This window comes from Epinephelus moara, chromosome 21 (genome assembly GCF_006386435.1).
Source record: "Epinephelus moara isolate mb chromosome 21, YSFRI_EMoa_1.0, whole genome shotgun sequence".
In the NCBI taxonomy this organism is placed as follows: Eukaryota; Metazoa; Chordata; class Actinopteri; order Perciformes; family Serranidae; genus Epinephelus; species Epinephelus moara.
This window is the reverse complement of record NC_065526.1, coordinates 17,967,204-17,995,021: the sequence shown is the minus strand read 5'-3', so window position 1 is coordinate 17,995,021 and position 27,818 is coordinate 17,967,204. Positions and strand designations below refer to the sequence as shown.

At 42.0% G+C, this 27,818-nt stretch overlaps 1 protein-coding gene across 3 annotated transcripts in view; it reads right to left on the bottom strand.

The window, feature by feature from the left end:
* LOC126383007 (low-density lipoprotein receptor-related protein 8-like) overlaps positions 1-27,818 on the bottom strand; it is a 161,213-nt gene that overhangs the window by 88,658 nt on the left and 44,737 nt on the right. For all 3 annotated transcript variants that reach the window (XM_050033352.1, XM_050033353.1, XM_050033354.1), the window contains exon 3: positions 21,567-21,689. In XM_050033352.1, the coding sequence (XP_049889309.1) occupies positions 21,567-21,689 (123 nt within the window). The remainder of the gene's footprint in view (positions 1-21,566; positions 21,690-27,818) is intronic.

Genomic DNA, 27,818 nt, shown 5'->3' with positions numbered 1-27,818 from the left:
GAGAACATTGTATTACTCCGTTTGCTGAGTTGTGACATCTACCTACATTTTTCAGTCCACACTTTGTGGTTGTAAACAAATTGCAGCGTTAGGTCGGTGCACAAATGCTCACTGTAATTCACGCTTTGTCATCCGACATTTTTGACAGTTGTATCAGACTAAAATGTGTCGAACAATGTCCTGCTGCTCCACAGGTACAGTGGGTAAAACAGCAGGATAGTGAGGAACAAATGGAGAGATCAAACCTCTTCCACCTGCCAGCTCTGGCAAAGCTGTCATTCCCCTCATGGATTATGTATGAGAATGAGTTATACTGTACAAGTGATATTTTATTTCTTCTGTTTCATGTGTGAGGAAGTTTGGAAAGTGTATAACCAAGGCAAGTTAAGATGTGTGACAGTCTTTGATGTTGCCTGCGTCAGTGCTAAATTCTTCAGGCATGCATCAGAGACAATAATTGCCCTGCGATATATTTTTTAGCAATTTCTTTCCAGACACATCTGCCGCAAGTGAGCAAACAAGCTTAATGAAGACTGAGGAAACTAATGACGGGAAGGAATGATTAGCTAAAATGAATGATTACAGCTGAGTAATGTGTGAAAAGGCGCCGCGGCCGGTCAGGGAGGCAATACAGGAAACATTTCTTGGATATGTCTGAGATGAAAGAGGTGAGGAGGTGGAATCTTTGAGAGAGGAAATAACATGCTGTCTGAATGAATTCAAACTAATGTAGGTCCAAAGAGGACCTGACAGAAAACAAGAATCAGACTTTAAAATGAAAAGAAAGGGTGATGGAGAGAGAGGAGCAGAGAAAAGAGAGATACAGAGGACGGCTTCAGAGACACGCCGAAAGCAAGAAACTGCATAAAGGGGTGAAGGATGAAGAGACAAACGGCTGCGTGACCTTTCAGGTTCTTATCCTAAAGCGAAATCAAAGCCATCCATACCAAGTGGAAAGAGATGAAGGAGGAGAGGCGGGCAGAGCGCAGACTTGAGCAGAATCTGAATCCGTCAAGCGGAGGGCGAGCTGTCCTTTCCTTTTAAGCGATGACTCTGTAATGAACCGTGAACCCCGCTCCTCCCAAATCCAAACAAAGAAACCAAACTTTACAACGACAAAGCTTTGGTACCTCACTGCCCCTCATGACAGCTATTGATTACTGACACCTCAGATTTTTATAAAGACACAGGTAATGGGTTTTTGCTTGAGAAAGAGGCAACATAATAAAAGCCAATTACTCACAGACAAACTGACTGCCAGCCTGTTGTTTACCACCACCGTGAAAAATGAGGATTCAACTCCGCTGTGACGTTTTGGCACCAAGTCTGTTTAGAATTCATCACCTTTTACAAGACCCAAGGCGGTGCAATGGTTTAATAGCTTTTTACTTTTCATTTGATCATCACAATTGACCTTGTTACTGCTGACAGCCTTTAACCCCAAACTTTGCTTTTAGTGAACAAGTGTAGAAACTCTTTAATTTGTCAGTTGTCACCGCGCATGTGATATAATATGGTGATAAAGGAGAACTTAATAAGCGCCGTGGAGCTAAAAAAAATGTGTGAAACTGATCTGATATGATGAACTGCAGCTTCATAACAAATGTAACACTACACTGCAGCCTGTCATGGAGCACTAATTTGCCAGCTATTCATATAAATTAATGTCTGTTTTGCTGCTTCCAATTGATAATTGCATAGTGGTGATTCATCCTACAGCCAGTTCATGACAGCTTTTATGTGTGGAGTGCGACAGTCTGACTTGTCTCTATATCCAGTTAATAACATATTACTGTTAAACACTGAAAACAGAATGTGAAGGACACATCCAGGGGGCTGTAGCGAGGTATGTTGAGCCTAAGGCCAGAGTTTTCCTTGTCACGAAGGTCTTCTCTCTCTCTTTTAACCTAGGTATATCTCCATGGTAACCTGTGCTGCAAGGCCTTTGTTCTGAATTTTGGCTTCAATTCATCCATTTTCTGTAACCGCTTATCCTGTTAGGGGTCACAGGGGGCCCCCCTGACATTGGGCGAGAGGCAGGGTACATCCTGGACAGGTCACCAGACTATCACAGGGCTGACACATAGAGACAGACAACCATTCACACTCACATTGACACCTACGGACAATTTAGAGTCACCAATTGACCTGCATGTCTTTGGACTGTGGGAGGAAGCTGGAGTACCCAGAGAAAGCCAACGCTGACACAGGGAGAACATGCAAACTTCACACTGAGGGGCACCCCCACCCCGGGGTTCGAATACCCTACCCTGGGTTCAAACCAGGAACACTGCTGCTGTGAAGGGAACCCGTGTTCTACGGTGCCACCATTGTGGCTTCAAAAGCTGCAGGCTTTGGCTAAACAGTGTCTTTCACTAAGCAGCTCTTTTGGAAATAGCATCACTCTCACAGATTGTATAGAATAATGGATCTAGCCAACGTTGTGTCACCCATTGGTTTGTGGCCATTTTGAGGCCTCGAGTTTGGCATTTTGGCCGTCACCATCTTGAATTTTTGAAGCCAGAAGCGACCATATTTGGACAAGAAGGGGAAGCTAACCCTAACGCTAGCTGTTAGCTTGATTAGCACAGTGCATTTACAGCTATGGTTACCTGTGATAACACCAATGCTAATGCTAATTTTTGGTGGCAAAAAGGTTTGAAAGCATTAAAACAAAATGTACTTTCTTGGAAAACTTAATATTCAACTACTTAGAGGAACGCTGAGCAAGACTTTTATGCAACCAACACGTCACAATTAACTTTCATGAACTGATAACACGCTGAAATATCAACAGTTACCTCTAAGCCTGTACCTGACCAACTGTCGCCATGATTGTCAACCAAGCAGAAACCTCCAACGCTTAAAATGAAGCCAAATCTGAAGCGCCAAAAACTGTCAATCAACAGAGTCAATCTACATAGACCCCCATGTTAAAATGCCCAACATTACAGCAGAAATACACACGTTTACAGCCTGGTACAAAAATGGTTTTGGTCTCCAGCTAATTTCAACATTCATGAAAACTGAACAGGGGGTGAATTTCTTTTATATCTCATCCATTTACATTTTATTAAGGCCCAAAGTTAGGCATAATTAAGGGCGGAGCCGCTTTTAGTGACAGGCTTTCTGTAAGGCGTCCCTACAGTCTATGAATCAGATCCATCCCTCACTTCTTCCCAGCTCCACCCTCTCATCCAAATATGGTCAATTTTTGCTCTAGAAAACCAAGATAGCAACGGCCGAACTGGCGAACTTGAGGCTTCAAAATGTCAGTCCACAAACTGAAGGGGTGACATCAGAGTAGCATCCACACCCTTAACTTTGCATAACCATAAGCCTTAATCAGATTTAAATACGGATGTCCCAATCCAGCTTTTTCACTTCCGATCCGATACCGATATTACAGCCTTGAGTTTTGGCCGATACCGATACCGATCCGATCCAAGTGCGTATTATACACTTCACTTATTTTGTTGTCAGTCATGTTAGAAATGGTTTGATCAAGCGATATTACTCTAACAAGAACAACTACTTAATCAGGTTAGTTAGAATGATCCACAACAGTTGGTATGAGAAACTGACCTGTTTATTGTTAACAGGGTTAAATAAACAAACTTTAAACTTGAACATTAACATTAAATAAAAAATATAGCTGGTTTGCTTTGGCTGCTTTGGCCCCTTAATAAATAGAAAATAAATCAACACAAGAAATCTTTAAAATGTCTAACATTGAAATTAAAATAGCAGCAAGACTCCACACACTTGTGCTTTGGCCCCCTAATAAATAAAAAATAGATTAACACAAGAAGACAACAAGACAAGACATTGTTGACATTTAACAAACAATGCAGCCTTTCCTTTTTAGCTATTTTAGTAGTGTCAGTGCCAGCCTGGTGCTGCTGTTTCCTGTGTGTCTGCATGCTGGCCTGGTGGATTGATAGTAAGTGCTGGAGCGGATCACTGGAATGGACTGCTTGAATCGTGGAGCGCTGGGCTGGCCGGAAAACCTGGATCATCAAATTCCATGAAAAACTGGATCGGAGTTCTGGGATCGGCATTTTTCCATGCAGTCCGATCTGATACCGATGCACGTTTTTTGCTAATATCGGCGGCTGATACGATCGGGACATCCCTAGATTGAAATGGATGAGTATAGGCATAGTTAATGGGGGCCTATGGGGACTTACTTGCCTCAAGTGGCCATTTGTGGAACTGCAGTTTTTGGCACTGGCATGTTGGCTTAATTTGTCAGCTCCAGAGGTTGCCATTTGGTCACTTTGTAGTCAATAGTCAATCTGTGAGAGATGCAGATTCTAAGCTGAGGGAATACATTACATACCCAAACTTGTTCAGCCAGGACGTTACATTCGTAATGCCACCGAACGAAGCTGTGCAATGACAGTACAGCCAACTGTATGCATTGTGTTGCCACGAGGAACTTACATGCATTGAGTTGGTGATATAAAAAATATGAGCAAAAATATCACTTTATCTTAATTTCAAGGTTGTTTTAGCTCTCACTGAACTACTGAATGTGTTTGTAGTGTCCTCTGGTCCAAACAAAGCCTTCTTTGAAACCACAGGCAGCATTATACATTTATAGTTCACTATATTATTAATCTGAATACTACTGCTATTTTAATTAATCATGCGTCTACTAGCTCTAGTTCTACTAGCAGCAACTCAGTCCATAGGGACTTGGGTTGGGAACCGGAGGGTGTTTGAGTCCCCGTCCGGACCAAATATGGAGTGTGGACTGGTGGCTGGAGAGGTGCCAGTTCACCTCCTGGGCACTACAGAGGTGCCCTTGAGCAAGGCACCGAACCCCCCAACTGCTCGGGGTTCCTGACCAAGGCAGCCCCCTCACTCTGACATCTCTCCACTTTGTGCATGTATAGATCCTGTTTATGCATGTGTGTGCCTTTCGGACCTGTGTGTAATTGACAAGCAAGAGTGAAAACATTGAATTTCCCCTCAGGGGGATTAATAAAATATATATATATATATATATATATATATATACACTGTATATGATTGTTACCTCTTTGGATTATGTTTTCTATGCTTGGTGCTTATTTTCTGAAGTCTCTTTTACACTGCTGGTATATTTTATCTAATGGAACTAATGAGAAAATTGATGAGTCTGTTGGTTTTTCATCACAGATAACATTCAATCCATAAAATCCATTTCACTTTGATTTGCCCCAAAACTAAAATGACTTCTATGTATCCTTTATTATGGGACAGTGTCAGTATACCTACAGTAAATGCAGTTTCTGAGAATAATGTTTAAATCTGCTGCATTAAGTTTGAAGAATGCGCAGCTGTCACATTTATAAAAAACTTAATGGTAAAATAAATACTTTCACTGGCCACTTTATTAGGTACACTTTGTTAGTACCAGGTTGGACCCCTTTTGCTTTCAGAACTGCCTTAATTGTTGGTGGCATAGATTCAACAAGGTGCTGGGAACATTCCTCAGAGATTTTGGTCCATATCGACATGATAGCATCACGCTTTCATTCTCGCTATATTCTGCTGCTTTAAAGTTCGACATGTTGTTGGTTCAGAGATGGTCTTCTGCATACCTAGGTTGTAACGAGTGGTTATTTGAGTTACTGTTGCCATTCTATCATCTTGAACCAGTCTGGCCATTCTCCTCTGCAGCACAGTTAAATGACACCAAACTCTCTGTATGGGAACTTGCACACAGCTTGAAGAAGAAGCTTGATTGACAAAGCAAGTTCATAACTATAGTCGAGGTACCTGTTATCCCTGACTGGGTTTGTAGGCTTTGTCAAGGCGGCTGAGGCAAAAAAAAAGCCTGGCTCTGTCGAACTTGATTCATGGTTCACTCCTCGGATGTCTCCAAAACCCTCTTCTGAATAATCCTGACCCTCTGTTTCAACCGCCTGAGATAAAAGGCTTTGAAGTCTGTGTGGCTGCGTGTACATCTATCTGGGTCTGTGTTCTGTGCATGTCAATGTTCGGGTTCTGATGGTGAAGGAGATAACTCGGCTTCCCTGCCTTGGAGCTAAAAAGACACAAAGCGCTCCAATAACATGAGTCATACTCAGATTCGCCGCTTCATTAAACCGGGTTAGCGTGGCCATGTCCTCCTCTCTGAATTATAGATCTGGTACAGCGGAGAACACTTGCTGCTTGCAAACTACAAGATGGAAAATTGTTATTTTCAGCAAAATGCATTAACAAGTAATGTACTGTGGCATGCACCTCCGTTTAATATCAAGTGCTGTACCTGAGCTCACTGAGTGTGACTTCATCAGCTGAATGAAGCTAGACTAATAAACTGCCGGTTGTCCATTTTTTTTTAGGTGTTTTAGTTGCAAACCCCAGCAGACACGGGGCCATGGATACACCCTGGACTGCCGTCACACTCACACTGATGAGCAGTTTAGAATAAGTTAGTGGATTTAGAGCCAGAACTTTTGGCTCTTTATCGATCCATCCCTCTTTTCAATCATAGCTATTATTCATGATTTAATTTTTATGAGGCTATTGTTCAACCTTTGCCGTCATCTGGATCTGCCGTCAGTCCATTTATTGATTTGTTGATGAATAAAAAATAAATCGGCAGCTATTTTGAAAAAAGATGAATTATTTAAGTAATTTTTCAAACAAAAACTCCAAACATGACCTTGTTCAAGATTCTTACATGTGAGGATTGAATGCTTTTTTGCTCTTCTGTGTTTCTTATCTGGTTTACTGGGGAGAAAATTGTAAATGTGGGCCCATTAATGGGCAGATAATGACAGTAAACGGTAGACGGAGTCCTACTATTATCTAAAAATTACTGTTATTGCCGTGAAACTGTTGTGTAAAACATCCCACCTCAATACATATCTTTATGACAAACAAATGTGTGGCATCATTGCCAAAAATACTAAATGCTTACATCCCCAAACAAATAGGAAAAATGACAGAACTCCTCTGGTGAAAAGAGCAAAAGAATCATTACGTGTCTTGAGCCATCCACCCATCCATTATCTGTAACTGCTTATTCCATTCAGAGTTGCGAGGAGGCTGAAGCCTATCCCAGCTGACATTAGGTGAGGGGTGACAGGTCATCAGACTATCACAGGGCTGACACATAGCCCTTTATTACACAGAGATTGCGCCACAGGGCCGCCTTAGCATTTCTTCACAGAGCCAGTGACGGTGGCATCAGTCCACTCCAGTATGTGATTAGAAATGGTAAATGGTAAGCACTTGTATAGCGCCTTTCTATAGTCTTTCGATCACTCAAAGCGCTTTTACACTATGTCATATTCACACATTCACACACTGGTGGGTGAGGCTACAATACAAGGTGCCACCTGCTACTCAGTAAGCATTCACACACACTCACACAATAATGGAACAGCCACTGGGAGCAATTTGGGTTTCAGTATCTTGGCCAAGGATACTCCAACATGCAGACTTGAGGAGCCGGGGATCGAACCGCTGATCTTCTGATTAGTGGATGACCTGCTCTATAGACAGTATCTCATAATCAAAAGAGGTGTGACAGGCTTGACATTTAACACAATAGCGTTCGCCTCTAGTGTGACATTAAACATAGACGTTGGCAGCTCTTTATAAACAACAGCAATGCATAACATGGCGATAACAATCAGTTACTGTCCCTGGTATATGGCGGCTGAACTGGTCCTCTGCTCGGAAGGTAAGAAGCTCCCAAATCGTATTGTTTTCCCAATTTGTGGACATTTACAGCCACTGTTCTCCTTGTTTCAGTTAGCTGCTAACTAAAACGTCATACCCATACTACCCATGGACCTATCCTGTTGGCTATCCTGTTTATACAGACATAATTTCAGAGCTGTTACTACCTCCCGTGGCAGCTTTAAGGCGAGACCACTCTGTCCCCCCATCCCACAATCATACCTTACTCTACGGCGAGGCCGCCACCTTGAGCAGGCAATGTAAAAGGGGCTACACAGACAGACAACCATTCACACTCAAAGTTACAGGCAGTTTAAAGTCGCCAGTTAATCTAACCTGCATGTCTTTTGACTGTGGGAGGAAGTTGGAGAACCCAAAGGAGACCCCTGCTGACAAAGGGAGAACACACAAACTCCACACAGAAGGACCCCTGGCAGGTTCAAACCTGGAACCCTCTTGCTGTGAGGCGACAGTGCTAATCACTGCACCGCTGTGCCACTTTACACGTCTTGATCATTTTGCTGAACTTTATGCTGCAGATGTGAAGCTAGAAAATGTCAACGTCCTGAACTTGTTTTGGAGAAACAAACACATTTCAGTTGTTTTCTTTTTTTTTGAGGCAGAGCATCAGACTCAGTGCAGGTGAAGCTCACCTGTTTCCTCTTATGAACACAATCACAATGCCTGTGTAACAAAGACAATAACTGTGGTTCTGAGTTTACCCACATGGGAACTTGCAAAAGAACCAAGTTCTGAAGGCAAATCCACTTTTCTCGTGACACATCAATATACAATGTGACAAGAAGAGTGAGAGAAAAAGTTAACACAAAAACAACATTTACAATAGGAAGACTATGCATAAGAGCCAAAATGCAAATACACTATACATCTATATAGTATGAGCCAGTCTGCGACACCAATGGTCAGCACGCCCAGGTGCCTTCCCCTGCCCGCCGCCCTGCACACAATGCACCCGGACCTGATGCCAGTCCCTGCAGGTGGTAGGCCCACAAGGTGGCAGCTCCAGTAAGTATCTGGGGGTCTTGTTCAGGAGAGAGGGTAGAATGGAGCATGAGATGGATCGGCAGTTTGGCGCAGCATCTGCTGTGATGGGGGCACTGTACCGGACCACCATGGTGTAGAGAGAGCTGAGCTTGAAGACAAAGCTTTCAATTTGCTGGTCCATCTACGGCCCAACCCTCACCTATGGTCATGAGCTCTGGGTAGTGACCGAAAGAACGAGACTGAGGCTACAAGCAGCTGAAATGAGTTTCCTCTGCGGGGTGGCTGGGCTCAGCCTTAGAGATAGGGTAAGGAGCTCGGACATCTGGAGGGAGCTCGGAGTAGAGCCGCTGCTTATTTGTGTTGAAAGGGGTCAGCTGAGGTGGTTTGGGCATCTGATCAGGATGCCTCCTCGGCGCCTCCTGTTGGAGGTGTTCTGGGCACTTCCCACTGGTAGGAGGCACCTGGGTAGACCCAGAACAAGCTGGAGGGATTACACATCTCGTCTAGCCTGGGAAGGCCTCGGGTTCCCCCAGGAGGAGCCGGAAAACGTTGCTGGGGAGAGGGACATCTGGAATACTTTGCTCAGCCTGCTGCCCCCGTGACCTGGCTTCAGATAAGCCGTTGAAAATGAATGAATGGATCTATGTAGTATGTTCAGCGTGTGTGTTGGCCTATTCTCAGTAGAGTGGCAAAGATTAATTGATTTCTGGACTGGTTGTCAACTATTAAATTACTCGCTAATTAATTTTGATAATCAATTAACCTTTTTGAGTATTGTCTCAGAAAAAGATTCCAGCATTTTAAATGTGAATACTTTCTGGTTTCTTTACTCCTCTATGAAAGCAAACTGAATGTCTTTGGGTTTGGGGCAAAACAAGACATTTGAAGACATCATCTTGGGCTTTGCGAAACATTGAATGACTTTTTTCACCATTTTTCGAAATTTTATAAACCAAACTACTTATTGATTAATCAAGAAAATAATGGACAAATTCATCAACAATAAAAATAACCGTTGGCTGCAGCCCTGATTTGGATCAGCAGTGTCAACATAAACAGCCTAGAGTAAATTTACCTGCAAACAGTCCGTCTCATAACACCAACTGTTGCAATCAACATCTCCACATGGAAGGAAATCCAAAGGATGAAACACACACACACAAACAGTACTGTAGCATCTAGTGCAATGCAAACATTTACCTAGAAAATCGTCCCCATTATAAAGTCAATAGAAAGGCAAGGCTTTATGAAGAACTCCCCCGGAAAAAGCTCAACGGGGTTTGAAGCTCAATATCTACAAAGAGGTTTATAGAGGGAAGTTTTCATCAAAAGCCCTTTTAGAGAAATATCTATAATCCACTACAAATTACATAACACTTAAAGACCAAAGTGAAAACACAAAAGAAAGCTTCCACCTTTTTGAAAGGTCCACACTTCCTAAATATGCACCAGTTCAGGGTTATGTCCTCACATAATGAAAGACTCCTTGAAAGATGAAACACTGTGAAGTTTTCCGCACGCCTGTCAACTCCTTGGTATGAATTTAAAAGCAGAGAGGACAAACTGACACGCAGAACTGAGCTGAACTCAGCAATTTAGTCAGAAAGCGTCAAGTGCCTCACATCCCCTCCTTCTGTTGTTAAATCCTTAAAAGGGACTCGGGCAACTTCACAAAAAATGTCACTGCTTTGGCCAGGGAGCAGAGAAGCTGCTGCACAGCTGGCTGCAGTGGCCCAGTTCCTCCACGATTACACATAAATCTAATACAAAAACTATGAGCTCTGGCTCTTCACATGTCTCTCCAAAGACTCATTCATTTTTTAGCGCTTGCGAGTAACTCGCTCAGTGTGGCCCGAATTTGAATTCTTAATAAAGCAGTGTAACGCTACTCCAGCGTGTAATTGGGAATCCACTCAGTGAGCCAGAATGATTGTGGCACAGATGTCTGCAGCATCCAGTCCAAAATGCCTTAGCCGAGCATGTGTGTGTGCGAATGTGAGTGCATACTGTATGCGTGTGCACATGTGGAACTGAAATAGAAAGTACAGGAGAGTTAGGGGGCAAACTGAATGAAAAACAAGATGAGGGTTGTCTGCATGTGAGAGCACAGCCTGGCTTATCAGGCTTGAGCATAACTGGAGCATGATGCATTAAGGTGTATGCTGTGCTATATGTAATTAACTTGTGTAAAACGATCGTGCTGTCAGCGGTCTCTGCTATTTACATAATGGCAAATTCCATATCTCTAGCACGTTAAAGATTGGATGCAGTCTGTGTGAAATTCCGCCCTTCCCTCCGCTGTTAAGAAGCAAAAGAATCCCCGCTTTAGCAAAGTTTAATTGATAAATGTGAAGCTTGGTGGCTTTTGACTGTAAGGTGAAGTGTTGCATGGGATTGGGGTGTTAAGCAAAATGCTGATGCTGGTGGCATTTCAGACTGGATATGCTAAATATTAATGTCAGAATAGAGCTGTGTGATATGGGCTCTGAATAATCACAATATTTTTGGGCTACATTGCCATACAGGATATACATCTCCATCTCCCCTAAACTATACACATTACTTAAATACCAAAACTACTAAATAAACTACTGTTATAATAAACTCTAGCTAGGTGGCACGAGAAAAAGTAGTTGATTAAACTTAATTTTAAAAACGTTATTAATTTATCTTTTTACACATTTAAACTACATACTAACACATATTCAGATTTTTTTCATTTTTAGAATTTATTTATTTATTTACCACAGAATATGTTGTTTGCTGTTCAATTGCATTTGTCAAATCAAAATGGCAGTGAAGTAATCCAAGAAGTTTCCTGAAGATTTATTTTCCTAAAGAATATTATTTTCAGTAAATGTTATTTGTTAACTTTTATTTTGTGAGTTGTTGTTTTGCAGGATAATGTGTTATTTTCATGTGTCATACATTTCAACAGCATTTAAACAAATAATTTGGCTATTCAAGAATGTGATTAATGATTAAATGGCTCTTCTAATATAAGCAATTTTTTTAGACAATGTTAAACCTTATAGATTAAATTCTGTTCAATTTTGGATTTTTTTTGAGTGTTTTCTTACTTTTAGACGAGTCAACTAGTCTAAGTTTAAACTTCTGTTTAAATATCATAAAAAATCTGTCTTTAGAAACATCCCTAGTACTATTTTAATAACTGTTATATTAAATTTAAAGAGTGCTGTTATGAGAGCGTAAAATAATAAAATAAAAGTTAAATAACATGCTGTAAGAATACATTTTAATAAAGTACTGCTATAATAAAGTTAAATGTTATAATGAAGTTAAGAAATGTCTTGTTATAATAAAGTTACATTAAATACAGGTTATAATAATGTTAAATAAAACAAAATAAAGTTTTGCTTTACTCAGATAACTGCTGCTTTTCTTTGTTTTAATAGAATTAAATAAGGTCCTGTTACAGTTAAGTTAGATAAAGCATTGTTATAATACGTTTAAATAAAACTGTGTTATAATAAAGTTAAATTAAGTACTTATGATCAATTTGAATAAACTACTGTCATAATAAAGTTACATAAAGTACTGATATAATAGGGATAGTGCTGTCATAATTAAGTCAAATGAAATTTTGTTATCATGAACTGGTGCTTTTATTCTCTCAGGCTGGAACTGTTAATATTTTTGCTGTGTACTTGAAGCTTCCCGTCAACAGTTAGCTGTTAGCAGTTAGCAGAGACTTAAACTGTTACAGCACCCTGTTTAAGTTTTTACTGTGAGTGGGAAAATAACTAACAGCTCTTCAGTTAATATACAGAAAATATTTGCTTATTGCACTGGTGCTCCATGGTCGCAAAACTTACATGGTTGCAGTTTGGAGCTAACACACCACTGCTCAGGAGAGAGTGGTCTGGATGGGCGGGGGAGTGCGTGTGATGTATCATGTTTGTGTGTCTTGTTTTCTTTTTGAACCTGTGAGAGAGGATATATCAAAAATAAAAAAAGCCATGACAATTCGTTGTTGATGATATAGTCACTTTAAACATCCTACATGGAACAAGCGGTGATACATCGAGTCTAATCAATGAACCGCCCACCACTGTGTCAGAGGTTGTTTTTTGCATCTTTAGTCTAATCAGAAAAATACAGCATGTCAAGAGGTTTCCTCTGACAGATGTACATTTCTCATTATAGTTCTGTCATCCCACCAAGTAGCTGGCACAGGAAGGTAATTTACCAGTGAAACGAGATTAATGAGATAGATGATAAGAGAGCCATTCAAGAGGTGTGCTGCTGTAGCTTAAAATGCTGTGCGCATGTTCGCACAATGTCCAACCTTGAGTCTTTTTTCCCCTTTTCTTTTCTCTTCAACGTGATTATGGCTCAGTTGGATCCACTCAAACTGAAAGACAGCTGTGATGAAGTGGATCTCATTAGCAATGCCTCTGTTCAGGATACAGCGTCGGTCTGACACTTCTTGTCTGAACACATAATCAGGAGGGCTGCATGGTGGCGAGGACTACCTGTATTGAAGTTTGACTTTTAGAAGAAAGGAGAAGGAGGACGTAAATGTTTCCTTCTTGCCTACAGCACAGTGAAAATCACTTTAAACCTAACGAGATACAATGCTTTAAAAAATGAAGGGAACACTTAGCAGAGAATTGAATTATTCAAGTTAGAAATCTTTACTGTACACTGTATAGTATGTTGAGGACAAAATAATAAGTAATAAGTAATAATAAGTATTTTAATAACACAACAACAGTCGATGGAAACCAAAATCATCAACCCACTGAGGGCTGGATTCAAAATCACAACGGAAATCGAAGTAAAAAATTGAAAACACAGGCTGATCCAACTTGTCTGAATTGTATCATAGCAACTCAGTGCCTGTATGCACTCCTGACAACGTCTGGGCATGCTCCTGATGAGTCAGCGGATGATGCCCTGGGGGATCTCCTCCCAGACCTGGATCAAGGCATCAGTCAGCTCCTGGACAGTCTGTGGCAGTACCTGGCAGCATCAGATGCACCCATACATAGCGTCCCATAGGTGCTTGGTTGGATTTAGGTCAGGGGAACAAGAAGGCCAGTCAATGGCATCAATGCCTTTGTCATCCAGGAACTGGCTACACACTCTGACCATATGAGGACGGGCATTGTCCTGCACCAGGAGGAACCCAGGGCCCACTGCACCAGGAGGAACCCAGGGCCTGCTGCACCAGGAGGAACCCAGGGTAAGGTCTGACAGTCGCTCTGAGGATTTCATCCTGGTACTTAACAGCAGTCAGGGTGCTGTTGCCAATGACATGGAGGTCTGTGTGACCCTCCAAGGATATGCCTCCCCAGACCATCACTGACCCACCGCCAAACAGGTCATGCTGGATGATGTTACAGGCAGCAAAAAGTTCACCACAGCATCTCCAGACTCTTTCCTGTCACATGTGCTCAGTGTGAACCTGCTCTCATCTGTGAAGAGAACAGGGCACGAGTGGCGGACATGCCAGTTCTGGTGTTCTCTGGTGAATGCCAACGGAGCTGCACGGTGCTGTGCTGTGAGCACAGGTCCCACTAGAGGATGTCAGGCCCTCATGCTACCCTCATGGAGTCTGTTTCTGACAGACATTTTGTTCCTCCTCATACAAAGGAGCAGATACCGGTCCTGCTGCTGGGTTGATGCCCTTCTCCAGCCCTGTCAAGCTCTCATTGTGTAACAGCCAGTGTCGTGGTATCTCCTTCATGCTCTTACGACTGTGCTGGGAGACACAGCAAACCCTCTTGCAACTGGACGTATGGATGTGCCATCCTGGAGGAGCTGGACTACCTGTGCAACCTGATTGGGCTGCAGGTACCGCCTCATGCTACCAGTAGTGACAAGGACACTAGCAGAACATACAACTAGAGAAGAATCAGTCAGGGAGGATGAGGAGAGAGCAACTGTCTGTGGACACCACACTTGCTTTTGCCTCCTCATTGCACCTGTTGTCACTTTCATTTGCACCAAAGCAGCTGAAACTGATTAACAATCACTTGTGCTTCCTAAATGGACACGTTGATATCGCTGAAGTTTAACTGACTTGGTGTTGTATTGTGACCATTAAGTGTTCCCTTTTTTTTTTTAGCAGTGTACTTGGTTAAAACGAAACCATAATAATTCTGACAAATTGTGTCAAACCTGAAAATCTATCCTGATTATTGTTTGCAGAGAGATATAAAAACCCAAATAAAATGTTCAGTGTTGGTGTTGAGAATTTCTACATTACAACATCAAGTCAATACATACGGGATTTCCATATAAATGGCTTTCTTCTCGGCCCAGATCTCTATCTCTTTATTCTGCAGCCAAGAGATGAATCTTTCCTTCATTTATCTTTAATTGGATTTCCAATATAAACTTGTTATCCTTCAGAGGTCCCTTTATGTCCCCCTCCACGCGCTCAACTTTCTGGGGGTGACATTAGAAGCTTTGCTCGACTGCTACATTATTCATCGAGCCGACCCACACATCCACAGCCAATAAAATGGACCAAAACAAGAATGAATATCCTCTGAAAGATGCATTTGGCTTTTCCTTGATTCATTTCCTGCTCCGCTTGATGCACTTTAATTCCCTCCCACAAAAAGAAAGAGTTTAAAGATCAAAGCGTGATAATGGTGGGTAGAACCAAAATAACCATTTCAAACAGGTTACACAATTTCATCAACATCATTCGTCAACCTCCCTTATCCTGTCTAAACACTCTGACAAGACATCACTATTTAAGTAATTTCTCCTCGAGTCCTTCTGTGATAAGTTGTCAACAGTTACCATTTACATGTATCGGCTTTGGGAGCTGACTTGTGTGAACTTGTGTGGGCAGAGAAGTACTGTATCCCAGCATGTATTTCGCACCAAACAGCGGCAAGGGGAGTGGGCAGACAGCCAAACACATAACTACTGAAGCCTTTCAAAACTTGGCTTCAAATCTTAGGTTTTTCTCCATAACAATAAATATTCATGAATAAATAAGCAACAATAACAAAACAAACAAAACCAGATTATTAAACTCCGCTGATCTGCTTCTTCAGGACTGTGTGGGTGCAGTCTGGTCAGATTCGATTGACACTGACCTCGTCTTGCGTAACCAGACAGTGCTGTGTCAGGACTAGAGAAAGTAACCGAAAATCTCTCTGGAGAATAAAAAACACTCTGGCTTGTTTGTGTTTCTTTAAACCAATCATAATCATCTTGGGCAGCGCAAAGCCTACAGTGTAAAACAGTTTCAGGGGTGAACTTGTTTCGGTGGAACGTTTGGGTAATTCCCCGCAAAAGAAAACGGCAACAAAATACAAACAGTCCTATGGCAACTGAGTTATTCAACTTTTACTGATAAAAAAGAAAAACCTAATATGATAATCAGTGCCCTAGAGGTGAAGCCTGACGATACTTAAAAAAGTACTTCACCGCTGGAAAGCTGGCCTTTAGTAAAACTAGGATATCTATGCAGTAGAAAGACACAAAATACTTTTGAAATTGGTGCTGCAGAACTAGAAAAAACCTCAAATAAAGGATGCTTTTGCTCAAAAGGGTTGCACCAAACCAATAAACGCACCTGCTGGTGGGTGACATAATGTGAACATGTCCGTTTGTAACAATGGCAGCCAGCTGGCAAAAACCGATCTTGATCTCTTAGAGGTAAATGGTAAGCTACAACATGTTTCTTGAGGCAAGAAATAGGCAACTCACTAACAGAATCTTGGTATATACTTGATCTGCACTGCCTAATTTTACCGTTTAATCTCAGATTCTTCTGCCGCCATTCTCACTGTGCAGGAGACAGTGTGTCGCTCACTGCCTAGTTTGACTGTTTGATCAGATCTCGGTTGGGGTCTGTCTCTTGATCTGCTTCTATACTCTGTATCCACAGTGGCAGCATGGGTAGTGGGCAAAATGAAAATGCAGAAGTACAGCCTGTAGTTTGAGCCAAAGCCTGAAAGCCAGCAACTAGCAGAGTTTCGCTGTAGGGCAAGGAGGGATGTCTAGGCACTGGTTAGATGGAGGAACGTTTACCATAGTTAGTTTACACATACTACCCACATTGTTTTGATACAGTACGGACGGATGGATGGACAGACGACCCAAAAACAGGCATCATGTTCTGTTGCTCTGATTGATTATCAATCTATCCAGTTGCTTCTGGAGGCATTTTGTACCCTTTTTCCATTGTCTCTCTTAGCCAAGCCGAGCAAAGTCATGCTGCGACAATTTGTGTTTCCATTGTCAGTTTCAGAAACACCGTGCATTGCCAAGCCACGCTGAAGATGGAGCTTCTCAAGAGTAGGTCCAAAAGCCAGGCCTGCCCTCAAGTCTGTAGCTGTGATGTCTCACTGACCGCAGTCAACCCCAGACAAAATAACAGGGGACTTTAGCCTTGGATCAGCCCACTGCTTTAAAACGTAATCACTCAAGACACGCCATCAAGAAGGTAGCCTTGTTGTCATGGAAATGCAAATCCCTGCTGTGCTAGGCTAATGGCCCAAACCAAGCCAAGCCAGCCCGTGACTATCAAAAAGGGGCTTTGGTCTATGACCACTGATAACACCCCTTGGACATCTGAGAAGGAACTGAGAAGTTCCAGACTAACTCACATTTGTGATTTGGTCTAGCGACATCAGGCTATATAAGGAGCTGATAGAGAAAAATGTTTTCTGGGCTATTAATAGTTTTGTTCTAAAACTGTTCATGTGTCACCAAAGTTAGTTTGTACAGACAATGAGACATAATTTCTCTAAGATAAACTTAGACGTCAGATTCAGATCAAAATACTTGTTGCCGCCACACTCGGCTGGTTTGGCTGAAGGCAGAGTCACAGTTCTATTTTTCATCTGGGCAGTTAAGGCTGTACAACAGTGCTGCCTTTGTGTAATTTTGGCTCCTTATATTTTCAGACCTTGCGGCACTTTCAAACTAATAGAAGGCAGTGTGGTGTGTAATATCAGACACTGTTGTTGGGAAATGTATAACAGCGAGGATAACATTTGCCAGATGAAGACCTGGTAGAGTTGAAATGTCAGTTCAGTCTTACAAATTTTGCTTAATTCCAGTGAGTGAATACTCTCTGCTTTTCCCTAAGACATCATCATTTATCAACGCACCGCTTTCAACTCTGTCCATATCCATAACCCTGCAGACAGAGGCAAGCAGCCATGGGAGGAAAAAGAAATTGGCATTTAAAAAAGAGAGAAAACAATTAATAACTGGTTCAAGCCTCCCACACTTGAGCCCCTGCTTGGTTGTGGAGACGTCAACACACCTAACCCCCATCAGGGCCTGTGTGTGGGTGCGCTAGACTGGCACAGGCTATAAGTGAGCCAGCCAGAGATCCTCAGCTCTAACAGCTTGGCAGAGAGGTAATCGAGGCCTTTCTATGCACTCTCCATCAGACAGCATTGAGTATTGAAGTGTGTGGGCGAGTGGAGGCAGGGGAGGCAGCTGAATGGCCGCCGGAGCCGAGATAACAAGGTAAATCAGCAACCTGAATACAGGTTCTAGCACAGTCAAATTAAATCTCATCTATAATGACTGAAATGAAGACGTGACAGCGTATCCAGATGCAACACGCAAAATGCCGCAACATTTAGCCAGCCACTTTGTTTTCTCTTAGTGTAAAATACCTGATCAACTGTAACAGTAGATCCCACTGTGCCTTTTAAAAACAACAAAGACAATTATAGCTGCTGCGCAGCAATGGTCGGGGCCGGGCAATTTTAGGTAAAATTAGGCAATTCTGAGCAACAAGCAGAGAGTAGGAAGATGAAAAAAAGGTGGCATTCTAAGCATAAGAGACTATGCTCTATCTCACTGAGCTAATCTCACTGAGCTAATTAGCAAGAGACAACTCTGCGGTATATATGTTTAAAACTTCTTCTAGCTCATTCTAGGAATTCTACAGCTGCAATGATTAGTCAATAAATCAATAAGTCAAACACATAATTAATCCACAACTATACCTGTGTGCAAGACAGCAGCTGTTAGTGTGTAAAGGCAGATTTCAAACAGCTGTCAAAAATTCAGTTATTAAGACAAAAATCCGAAAATACACAAATTGCATCTAGACAGCATGGCGATGTTGGTAATTTGTTTTTAACAATGATTTATTGGCTCCATAGGTGAAAAACTGATGTTTAAAAATGCCATTTTTGCATTGACTACAATTGTTCACATGAAAGCGAAATTCAAAATGCTGTAAAAAAAAATTCAGTTTTTGAGATAAAATTCTGATATTTTCCAAACATCATCTACCATGACTCCAAAATTTTGTCTTTTTTTTTTAATGAACATTGAAAATGTATTTAGCAAGAATTTGCAAGTATATGTTTACAATACCGTTTACAGTCAAACATTTTGATGCACTGTAGGCTCAATTTTCGATAAATAAAAAATCTGTGTGTATCGTTTGTGCAGGACAGTCTGAAGATGCTCTGTAGCAAGTTTGGTGTCAATTGAGCAAAAATTGTGGGAGGAGATAGGTTTAAGAAGTTTTACAGTTTTTGAAAAAAACAGAGTGATGGACTTCATAATTTGCCATAGGTTTAAATGTACAAAATTTTCTTCAGTATTGGGGCTACATTTTGGTGAAAGTTGCAAATCTGTAGCACATATGGTTGATTTGTTGTGAATTTTCAAATTTTTTAACTTTAGAGGCTTGCTGTAGCGCCATCATCAGGACTATTGGCCTGTTTTTGCAGCTGAGGCAATCTGGCATGGGACTGGACCTTTGTGCAAAGTTTGGTGATTTTTCGCGCATGGGAAGTAGGATTTCCTCGGAAGAAGAAGAAGAAGAAGAAGAAGAAGAAGAAGAAGAAGAAGAAGAAGAAGAAGAAGAAGAAGAAGAAGAAGAAGAAGAACATCATGCAGGATAACAATAGGGTCCTGGCAGCTTTGGCTGCCCGGCCCCTAACAAGTCAAAAAACCTTGAAGGGAAATAAAAAGAGTCCAAGCAGTCTGTGAATCATAAAGGATTCAGCCAAACAAAAGAAAAAGTGAAAGGAAATTGTAGAGTTATACTCCAAACCAGCCGTTGTAAACATCTACCACCATTCATCCTGGTGTAACTTTGACCTAATGTGCTTGCTACAGTATAATTGCAAAGGTGCACTCAATTTTGAATTAACCTCCAAACACAGTTACATTTTTTTTTGCTTGTGACATCTTGTGGTGAAGACAACACTGAAAAGCAAAGAATAAAGTCTGAAAAACTAAACAGTTATATTGAGCAGAATGACATTTTTCTATTTCCTATCTTAGTTCTCATCTAACGCTTCTCTACATTAATCTCACAACCTCTTATGAGAGTCATGTTCCTCGGGGTGGGACCATAGACTGTCAAAAACTAATGAGCGTAGCCACTGTGACGTCACCCATTGGTTTGTGGACTCCTGCTTTGAAGCCTAAAGTTTGGCACATGGATGTATAAAGAGAACTGGATACAGCACTGGAGGAGGGGCTATGAAACTTGCTCAGTGGCGCATAAAGCCAAAAGAAGCTCGGCTTGTTTGTGTGTAAAACTACCAAGAAATTACACTGTGCTTCCACATCCTTGGGCCCATAAAGCAGGCGCATTGGAGACTTTGGCCGGCCAAGCAGCTAACTTCCAGTCTAGCTTTCCACCAAACTGAATGAGGAAACGAGACTCTAGTCTTTCCAAATGTTTTCAAAATAAATGGATCAAATCCTGTTAGTGAAACAAGTGATTTTGCGTCATTTGAGAAGCTAATAAAAAAAATTAAAAAAAACATATTGAAAAAACGCACTGATTTACAGATGTCTCTTTCACAGTGTAAGTCTTTGGGTCCCATGGCATCACATGACGGACCCGGAAGTTGCATTGGATATTTGGAGCTTGAAGTGACCAAATTTGAAGGAGAGGGTTGAGATTCACATCAGTTCAAAGAGATTTTTTTTGGTCGGTGTGCTGTGCAGTGTACTTCTGAGGTACCCAGATTTTGCTGCGGAGTGAGCACATTTACACCAACCTTCACGCGACTCTTTGGTACAGAACGCTGCGTGTGATGCAGCATCACAGGGGAGAAACTTTTCACCGCATTGCTCCAAGATAACATTATCTTCTCTCTCCTGCTTGGAAGTTGTGAATTTACAATTCACAGATACTGAATACGACACAGTCTCTGGCTTTTGTTTGAAATTTAGTGTCGGCAAAAAATGTTGCACATTTGTGATCCGTTGTAAGCGCCGTTAGTTTGTTTAGGCTATTATATTACATGAATGCAGCTGTCACATTGTATATCCCACTGAGCCCCATTCAAATTTTAAACATTTATATGGGAAAAAAAACCCTGATCGTAGAATATTTATACTAAACGGCCGAGAGATTCGACTGACATAATTCTAACCATAAAAACACTAAAGCTAGCTGCTAGCTTGGTTAGCAGAGCGCATTTACAGTCTATGATTAAAAGTGATAATGCTAATTTCGCGAGCAAAAACCAGGCTCAAAACCATTACAACAAAATTTACTAACTAGGAAAAACAACCAAACACTGAACAAGACCTTTTTAAACAACCAAAAGGGTAAATAAGCTATAGAGACCAAAACCAGTTTTTATGCCAGGCTGTAAACATGTTTATTTCTGCTGTAAAGTTGGGCATTTTAACATGGGAGTCTATGAGGATTGAGTGGCTTTTGACGCCAGCCTCAAGTGGCCTTTAGAGGAACTGCAGTTTTACGCACTTTGGTATTAGCTTGATTTTTCAGACCTGGACTGTTGTTGTAGCAGTTACTAAGGAGACTTCAGAATATTAATAACAAAACCAAGGTCACGCCTTTAAAAATAAAACCCCAGTTGAAATAGACTGCTCTTTAAAGATGTCCTTGATGAGAGAAGCTGAATGCTTTCACTTACTGCATGTCTCCTCTGCCTCATCAGAGCCATCGGGACACTCTGGTTCCCCGTCGCATCGCCAACGTCCCGGGACACACTGGCCATTTAAGCAGGCAAACTCTGCAGGGGCACATGTCTTCCTGGCTGCTCAGAGACAGAGGAAAACACAGACAGAGAATGACGGTGAGAATAGACAGTGCAAAGACAGAGTGAGAGCATGGTCAGTCTGCAGTAGGGCTTGTATCACTGACATGAAACTGGTCACATTATCTGAATCCCACTAATCAACCCTCTCATCAGAGGAGATCAGGCTTATCATCTCTCAAAGTATTCCTACGCAGCCCTCTACAGTGCTCTCTCTTACTAATTACCTCCACTTTCCCTATTTTCTCGACTCTTATCCATTGTGCCGTCTCCACCCTCCCCTCAATTCATCTGCCGGTCTCCGAAAGTCTAATCTCTCCTTCAGGTTTTCCATCACAGAGCAGTGAAATGGATGCTGATTGCTGAACACCGCAAGCTCAGGGAGGTTAAACCTTTTACCTCCCAAACCTGTTTACCGCAGAAAGCTACAAGCCAGCGAGGCCACGGGCTGATAAACATGTCAAGCGTGCTGAGAATTGGAAATCAAAAAACATGTCAGGAAAAGGCCTGTTTAAGCAGTGAGAGGGAAGCAGGGAGTGATCAAAACTTTCACGTAACAGCCCAGAGCTTATCACGGTTGCTAACAAAATCTTGCTAACCCACTGTGTTCAAAGAGATACATGTACTTCACACACAAAAAAACACACTCTCCACCTGTAGCAAGTCGGCTTCAAGCTCGGGCCAGTGAGCCAGAAGCAGACAGAGGTCAGAGCCATTCAATTTCCTCAGCCTTTTACTCCAAGAGGACCTGTGGTACGGTCTAATAAATCATTGGTTAAAAGGCCCTCAGCCGAGCTCTCCTGTGTTGTTACACAGCCACGACTGTTCCTAAACTGGCCCCATCTTGGCTCTGATGTTGCAAATTAGATATAGCGTTTAGAGATGTGCGGGGAGCTTAAGCTTAGCTGAGGGGCTGTAAGGAGAGAGAGCAGGCAGTGACTTTGTTGAGTCTTTCTTTGCTGTGCTCACACTAATCTAACTCCGCTCTCACTTCTCCAACTCCTGTTCTTTCTTGACCTTGGTATCAAAGAGCAAAAAAGTGGAAGTCTAAGAAGCATAAGTTTGAAAATAGTGGAGGCGTTAAAGTTGAACTTTGCCAAAACTACTACTGTAGTCTGACAGGAAATGTTACAGACTACATGCCATAGTGTTTGAGACACTGACATCCACAATCTGTATTGGGTTGCACAGTTACCATTGCGCTGCCAGTATGCTTCATCAGTACTACTTATGGATGGTTAATTAGCCCCAGAATCCCCTCCATCCCCACATACCTTGTCAATACCAGAATTGCTTTTAAGCTGCATTCACTTGCAATGAGAAATCTCTGCTGGCTCTATTTCATTACTTGTAACAGTACTTATTAAAGGGACAGTCCATGCAAAAAGCAAAAATGCCAGTTTTTCCTCTTACCTATAGCACTATTTATCAATCTAGACAGTGTTCGTGTGAGTTGCAGAGTGTTGGAGACATCCGTTGTAGAGATGTCTGTCTTTTCTCCAATATAATGGATCTAGATGGCACTCGGCTTGTGGTGCTCAAAGCGCCAAAAAACTACATTTAAAAAACTCAACAGTGATATCCCTTTCCAGAAATCATGAACTGGTTACTCAAGATAATCAACAAACCTCATTGTGAGCAGTTTCATGTAGGCGCTATTTCTATTCTACCGAACTGCACCCATTAACAGTGCCTTGCACAAGTATTCATCCCCCTTGGTATTCTTAGTATTTTGTTACCTTACAACCTGAAATTTAAATGGATTTTAAATTAGATTTTCTAAAGAATACAAAACTGAAAAGTGGTGTGTGCATATGCACTCACCCCCTTTGCTAAGAAGCCCTAACCATTACCTTCAGAAGCCACATAATTAGTTTAATAAGATCCACCTGTGGGAAATCAAAGTGTCACATGATCTAGTATATGGCATAGTATATATCTAGTATATATACACCTGTTCTGGCTTCAGAGTCAGCACCAGTGCAACACCACTATGCAAGCAACACTATGGAGGCCAAGGAGCTCTCAGAACAGAAATTGTGGAAAAGTACAGATCAGAGTCGGGGTATAATAAAATATCCCAAACTTTGAACATCCCACGGAGTACCATTAAATCCATTATTAGAAAACGGGAAGATTATGCCACTACAACAAACCTGCCAAGAGAGGGCCACCCACCAAAACTGACAGACCGCCCAAGAAGGGCAATAATAAGAGAAGCAACCAAGAGACCAAAGATAACCCTGAAGGAGCTGGGCAGCTCTACTGCAGAGACTGGAGTATCTGTCTATAGGACCACTATGAGCCGTACACGCCACAGAGCTGGGCTTTATGGAAGAGTGGGCAGGAAAACACCAATGCTTAAAGAAAGTTTGGAATTCGCCAACAGGCATAATGGAGACTCCTCAAACATATGGAAGAAGGTACTTTGGTCAGATGAGACTAAAAAACTTTTTGGCCATCAAGGACAATGCTATGTCTGGTGCAAAGCCAACACCTCTCATCATGCTGAGAACACCATCCCCACAGTTAGGCATGGCAGTGGCAGCATCATGCTGTGGGGATGTTTTTCATCGGCAGGGACTGGGAAACTGGTCAGAATTGAAGGAAAGATGGACGGTGCCAAATGCAGACAAATCCTTGAGGAAAAACCTGTTTGAGTCTTCCAGAGATTTGATCCTGGGACAAAGCTTCACCTTCAAGCGGGACAATGACCCTGTACACACAGCTAAAGCAACGCTCCAGTGGTTTAAGGGGAAACAGTTAAATGTCCTGGAATGCCCCAGTCAAAGCCCAGACCTCAATCCAATTGACAGACCTAAGCAGAGATGGTGCAAATGGAGCGATGCCTGTGAGCTAGTTCAGGCAGTCAACTTGAGCTGCACTGATTTATACACATAAGTAACTCTCCGTATGTCATCTACAAAACACACCCTCCCAATCTGGCGGTCAATTTAAGCTGCAAAATCTTCCCAGTTCTCCCTTTGCCTTGGCAATGCTGCTGCTGCTCTGCATCAGCACTGCTGCTCGCTCTTTCAGCCCCACCTTCACCCCAGCATCCACCTGCAGGCTTCAGCGAAGGGAGGAAATATTTAATCATCGCTCCCTTATAACTTATGTAAACTGCGGGGAGCAATGAGGCCGGAGTCTGGAAACCAAATTCCAACTATGTTCTGCTGTTGAAATAAACTTTTAAAACATGAGTTGTCTGACTGAACTGGTGGCAAATTAGACATGAAACTATACTAACAATGCAGCAGTGTGCATTGGCGTTACCTTCTAACTTAAAATCATACTTCCGTTCAGCTGTTGCCACAGGCTGCTATAGCAATGTCAAATTGGTGTCTCTGCAAAATCAGTTCTTGTGTCAATGCATCATCCTTTACTGCCTCCCTTTTGATTGATCAACAATACTGTCATACCTCTATTGGTATATATGTTAATATATTTTATCAACATAGAGCTTGTCCCGCAGTTATGACAGCTGGACAGTGAGGACATGATTGCTTAGAGACATATCAGTGAGTCAGCCGAACTGTAAACCTGTAAATGTAGTCAGTGGGATTTTGAAAAGTGAAGGGAACATGTCCAGCTATGACACCCTTCTTTCTCATTTTCTCTGGCTGTCTTTCAACGTGCATTAAATCCCACTGAAATTTAATTCCCACATTTACGGCGTGGGTCACTTAAGCGCCATCTATGATGTGATTGTAAGTCTTTTTACTGCAGTCCGGCAGCTATGGCACAGGATAGCCTGCCACCGAGAAGCACTCAGATTAGAAACTGCTTGTCTCTAATTCTAAATCTTGTTTAATTGCCCCATTCCCAATTATCTCTCGTGTCAGAGTGCCAAAGTCAAACCGATAACGGCTCATCTTGGCTTGTTGACGCTATGAAAAGAAATTATGAAATGTCTAATAGCGTCGCTCTAATAGGACATGTGTTTTCAGCCTGTAACCACAATCGGCTACCCTTGTTTCATTTCACTTCAAAAATGTAAATTAACATTCCTCCTGGAGAACGTAATGAAGTGACCCCATTAAACTCCAGAGACAAACATTCTCCTCCTCCCTTTGTTCCTCCAGGTCTCTCCCTTCTCTAAACCCAAAGCCTCTAAGTTTGCCACCACAAAAACACGACACATTTTCTGATTGTTGTTTTTGTTAGATCACATAAAGAGCGTAGGTTTTCCGGAGTGCAGCTTAAGTGCTACTTGTGCCCTCATTAGAGAGCAGGAACGTGGGGCTTTTGTTAAAGGTGAAGACAGATGATTATGGAGCAAACGAGCATTGTGACATCCTTTTAACCAACACCTCCCTCAAGTGTATAAACTCATTAGTGGTGAGCTCACATTACAACACAGAAAACAAACTGCAGCACAGACAAGCACATGTGTATCCGCGTAAAACATGCATATTTCCAAAACCCATTTATCACTCATGTAAGTAGGTGTGCCGTTGTACAAGAGAGGCACACACACAGAGACCCTGAGGCATAAACGCAGGTTTAAAGGCAACAAAATAATTAGATTCATACGATCTGATAAATCCTGGTAGATACAACACATTAAAATTCTTATTCAATTAATTAATTAATCTGACTCCCGTGAGATGAAGAAAAGGAGAGATGGGGGGGCAGATTTGAGAAGGCAGTGCAGTCTGTGCTGGGTAAGACTGTGCTTAAGATTTTATTTGATCTCATGACAAAGACCTTGAAAATCTCCCGTTCATCCTGCGCGCGGCCTCTGCAGGTCAGATGTGCCCACGTCGTGCATTTCCTCTCCGAGAGCTTCTTATCCAATCCAACTGAGCCTGCTACTCATTTCAGTCGAGGTCTACAGGGGCCATGGTTCACTTGGCAATAATTACCTAGGCCAGCTCATGCCATCTGCCTGGAATGACTTTCTGTTTTAATTAGGAGAGGTTTTAAAATGTTAGGCTCGTGGGGGGGCCGAAGGGGAAAGTGACAGGAGAATGAGAAGAGGGCGAGCCTTTAGATAGGAAAACTAGAAACGGCAGAAGTGAGTAATAGCGGCGGAGATGGAGAGTGACATACACAGTAATAATGCTTTATGGAATCCTAATGGAAAGTGTAATACTGAATAAAAACAGGCAATATTACTGTAAATGGCAGGAATAGCACTTACTCAACGTTAATCTCTGTGACATGCACTGCACATGTGAACCCACTCTCTCAGTCTCTCTTTCTTAAGCCCTTTTTACACAGAGATTGCACTATAGGGGTGCTAAGTCCCTTAGTTGGGCTGCCTTTGCAATTTGATACACAACCAAACGGAGACATCATGCTGCTCCAACACAACAGCGTCGGCCTCCAGTGTGACATATAACATACACTTCAGCAGCGCTTTATAAATAATAACCGAACAAAACATGGCAATAACAATCATTTACCTTTCCTCTTATATGGTAGCTGATCTCGTCCTCTGCTCGGAGGTTAAGGAGCTCCCGAATCTCATTGTATTCCCAATTTGTGGACATTTACAGCCACCGTTCTTCTTTGAGTTAGCTGCTAACTGCTAACAGTTACTTTTTAAATCCCCTGCGTTGGGTTGCACGAATAACACGTAGTCAAAACGTCATGTCTGTCCTACACTCTGGCAGGTTCAAACTGTGGCATAACATGGCAATAACAGTCATTTACTGTCCTTGTAATATGGCGGCTGATCTTGTCATCTGCTTGGAGGGTAAGGAGCTTCCGTTCCCTATTGTATTCCCAATTTGCAGACATTTTTGGCAATTTTTCTTCTTCTCTGAGTTAGCTGCTAACTGCTACAAGCTACTTCTTAAATTTCCTGCAGGGGTCACATGCATAACACAAACAAACTAAACAAACTGTGTCTGTATCTGTTCAAACAACTAAATTATGTGCATCGGTACTTGGAATAGCTTCAGATAATTGTTAATCACAAGAGTAAGAGATTAAACACAGCTAACCAAATGAGATTTTCCTTCAGCACGAGTACAGATATTGACACAGTTTACCCGTATGATACTCGTATTTGTAAAAAGTACATTATCTGTAGCGGTATTCGTTTCATTCAAGTATTCGGCTCAACCCTAGTGTTAAACATCAAACCCGTGCCATCCTTGACCCTATTCTGCTGGCTTT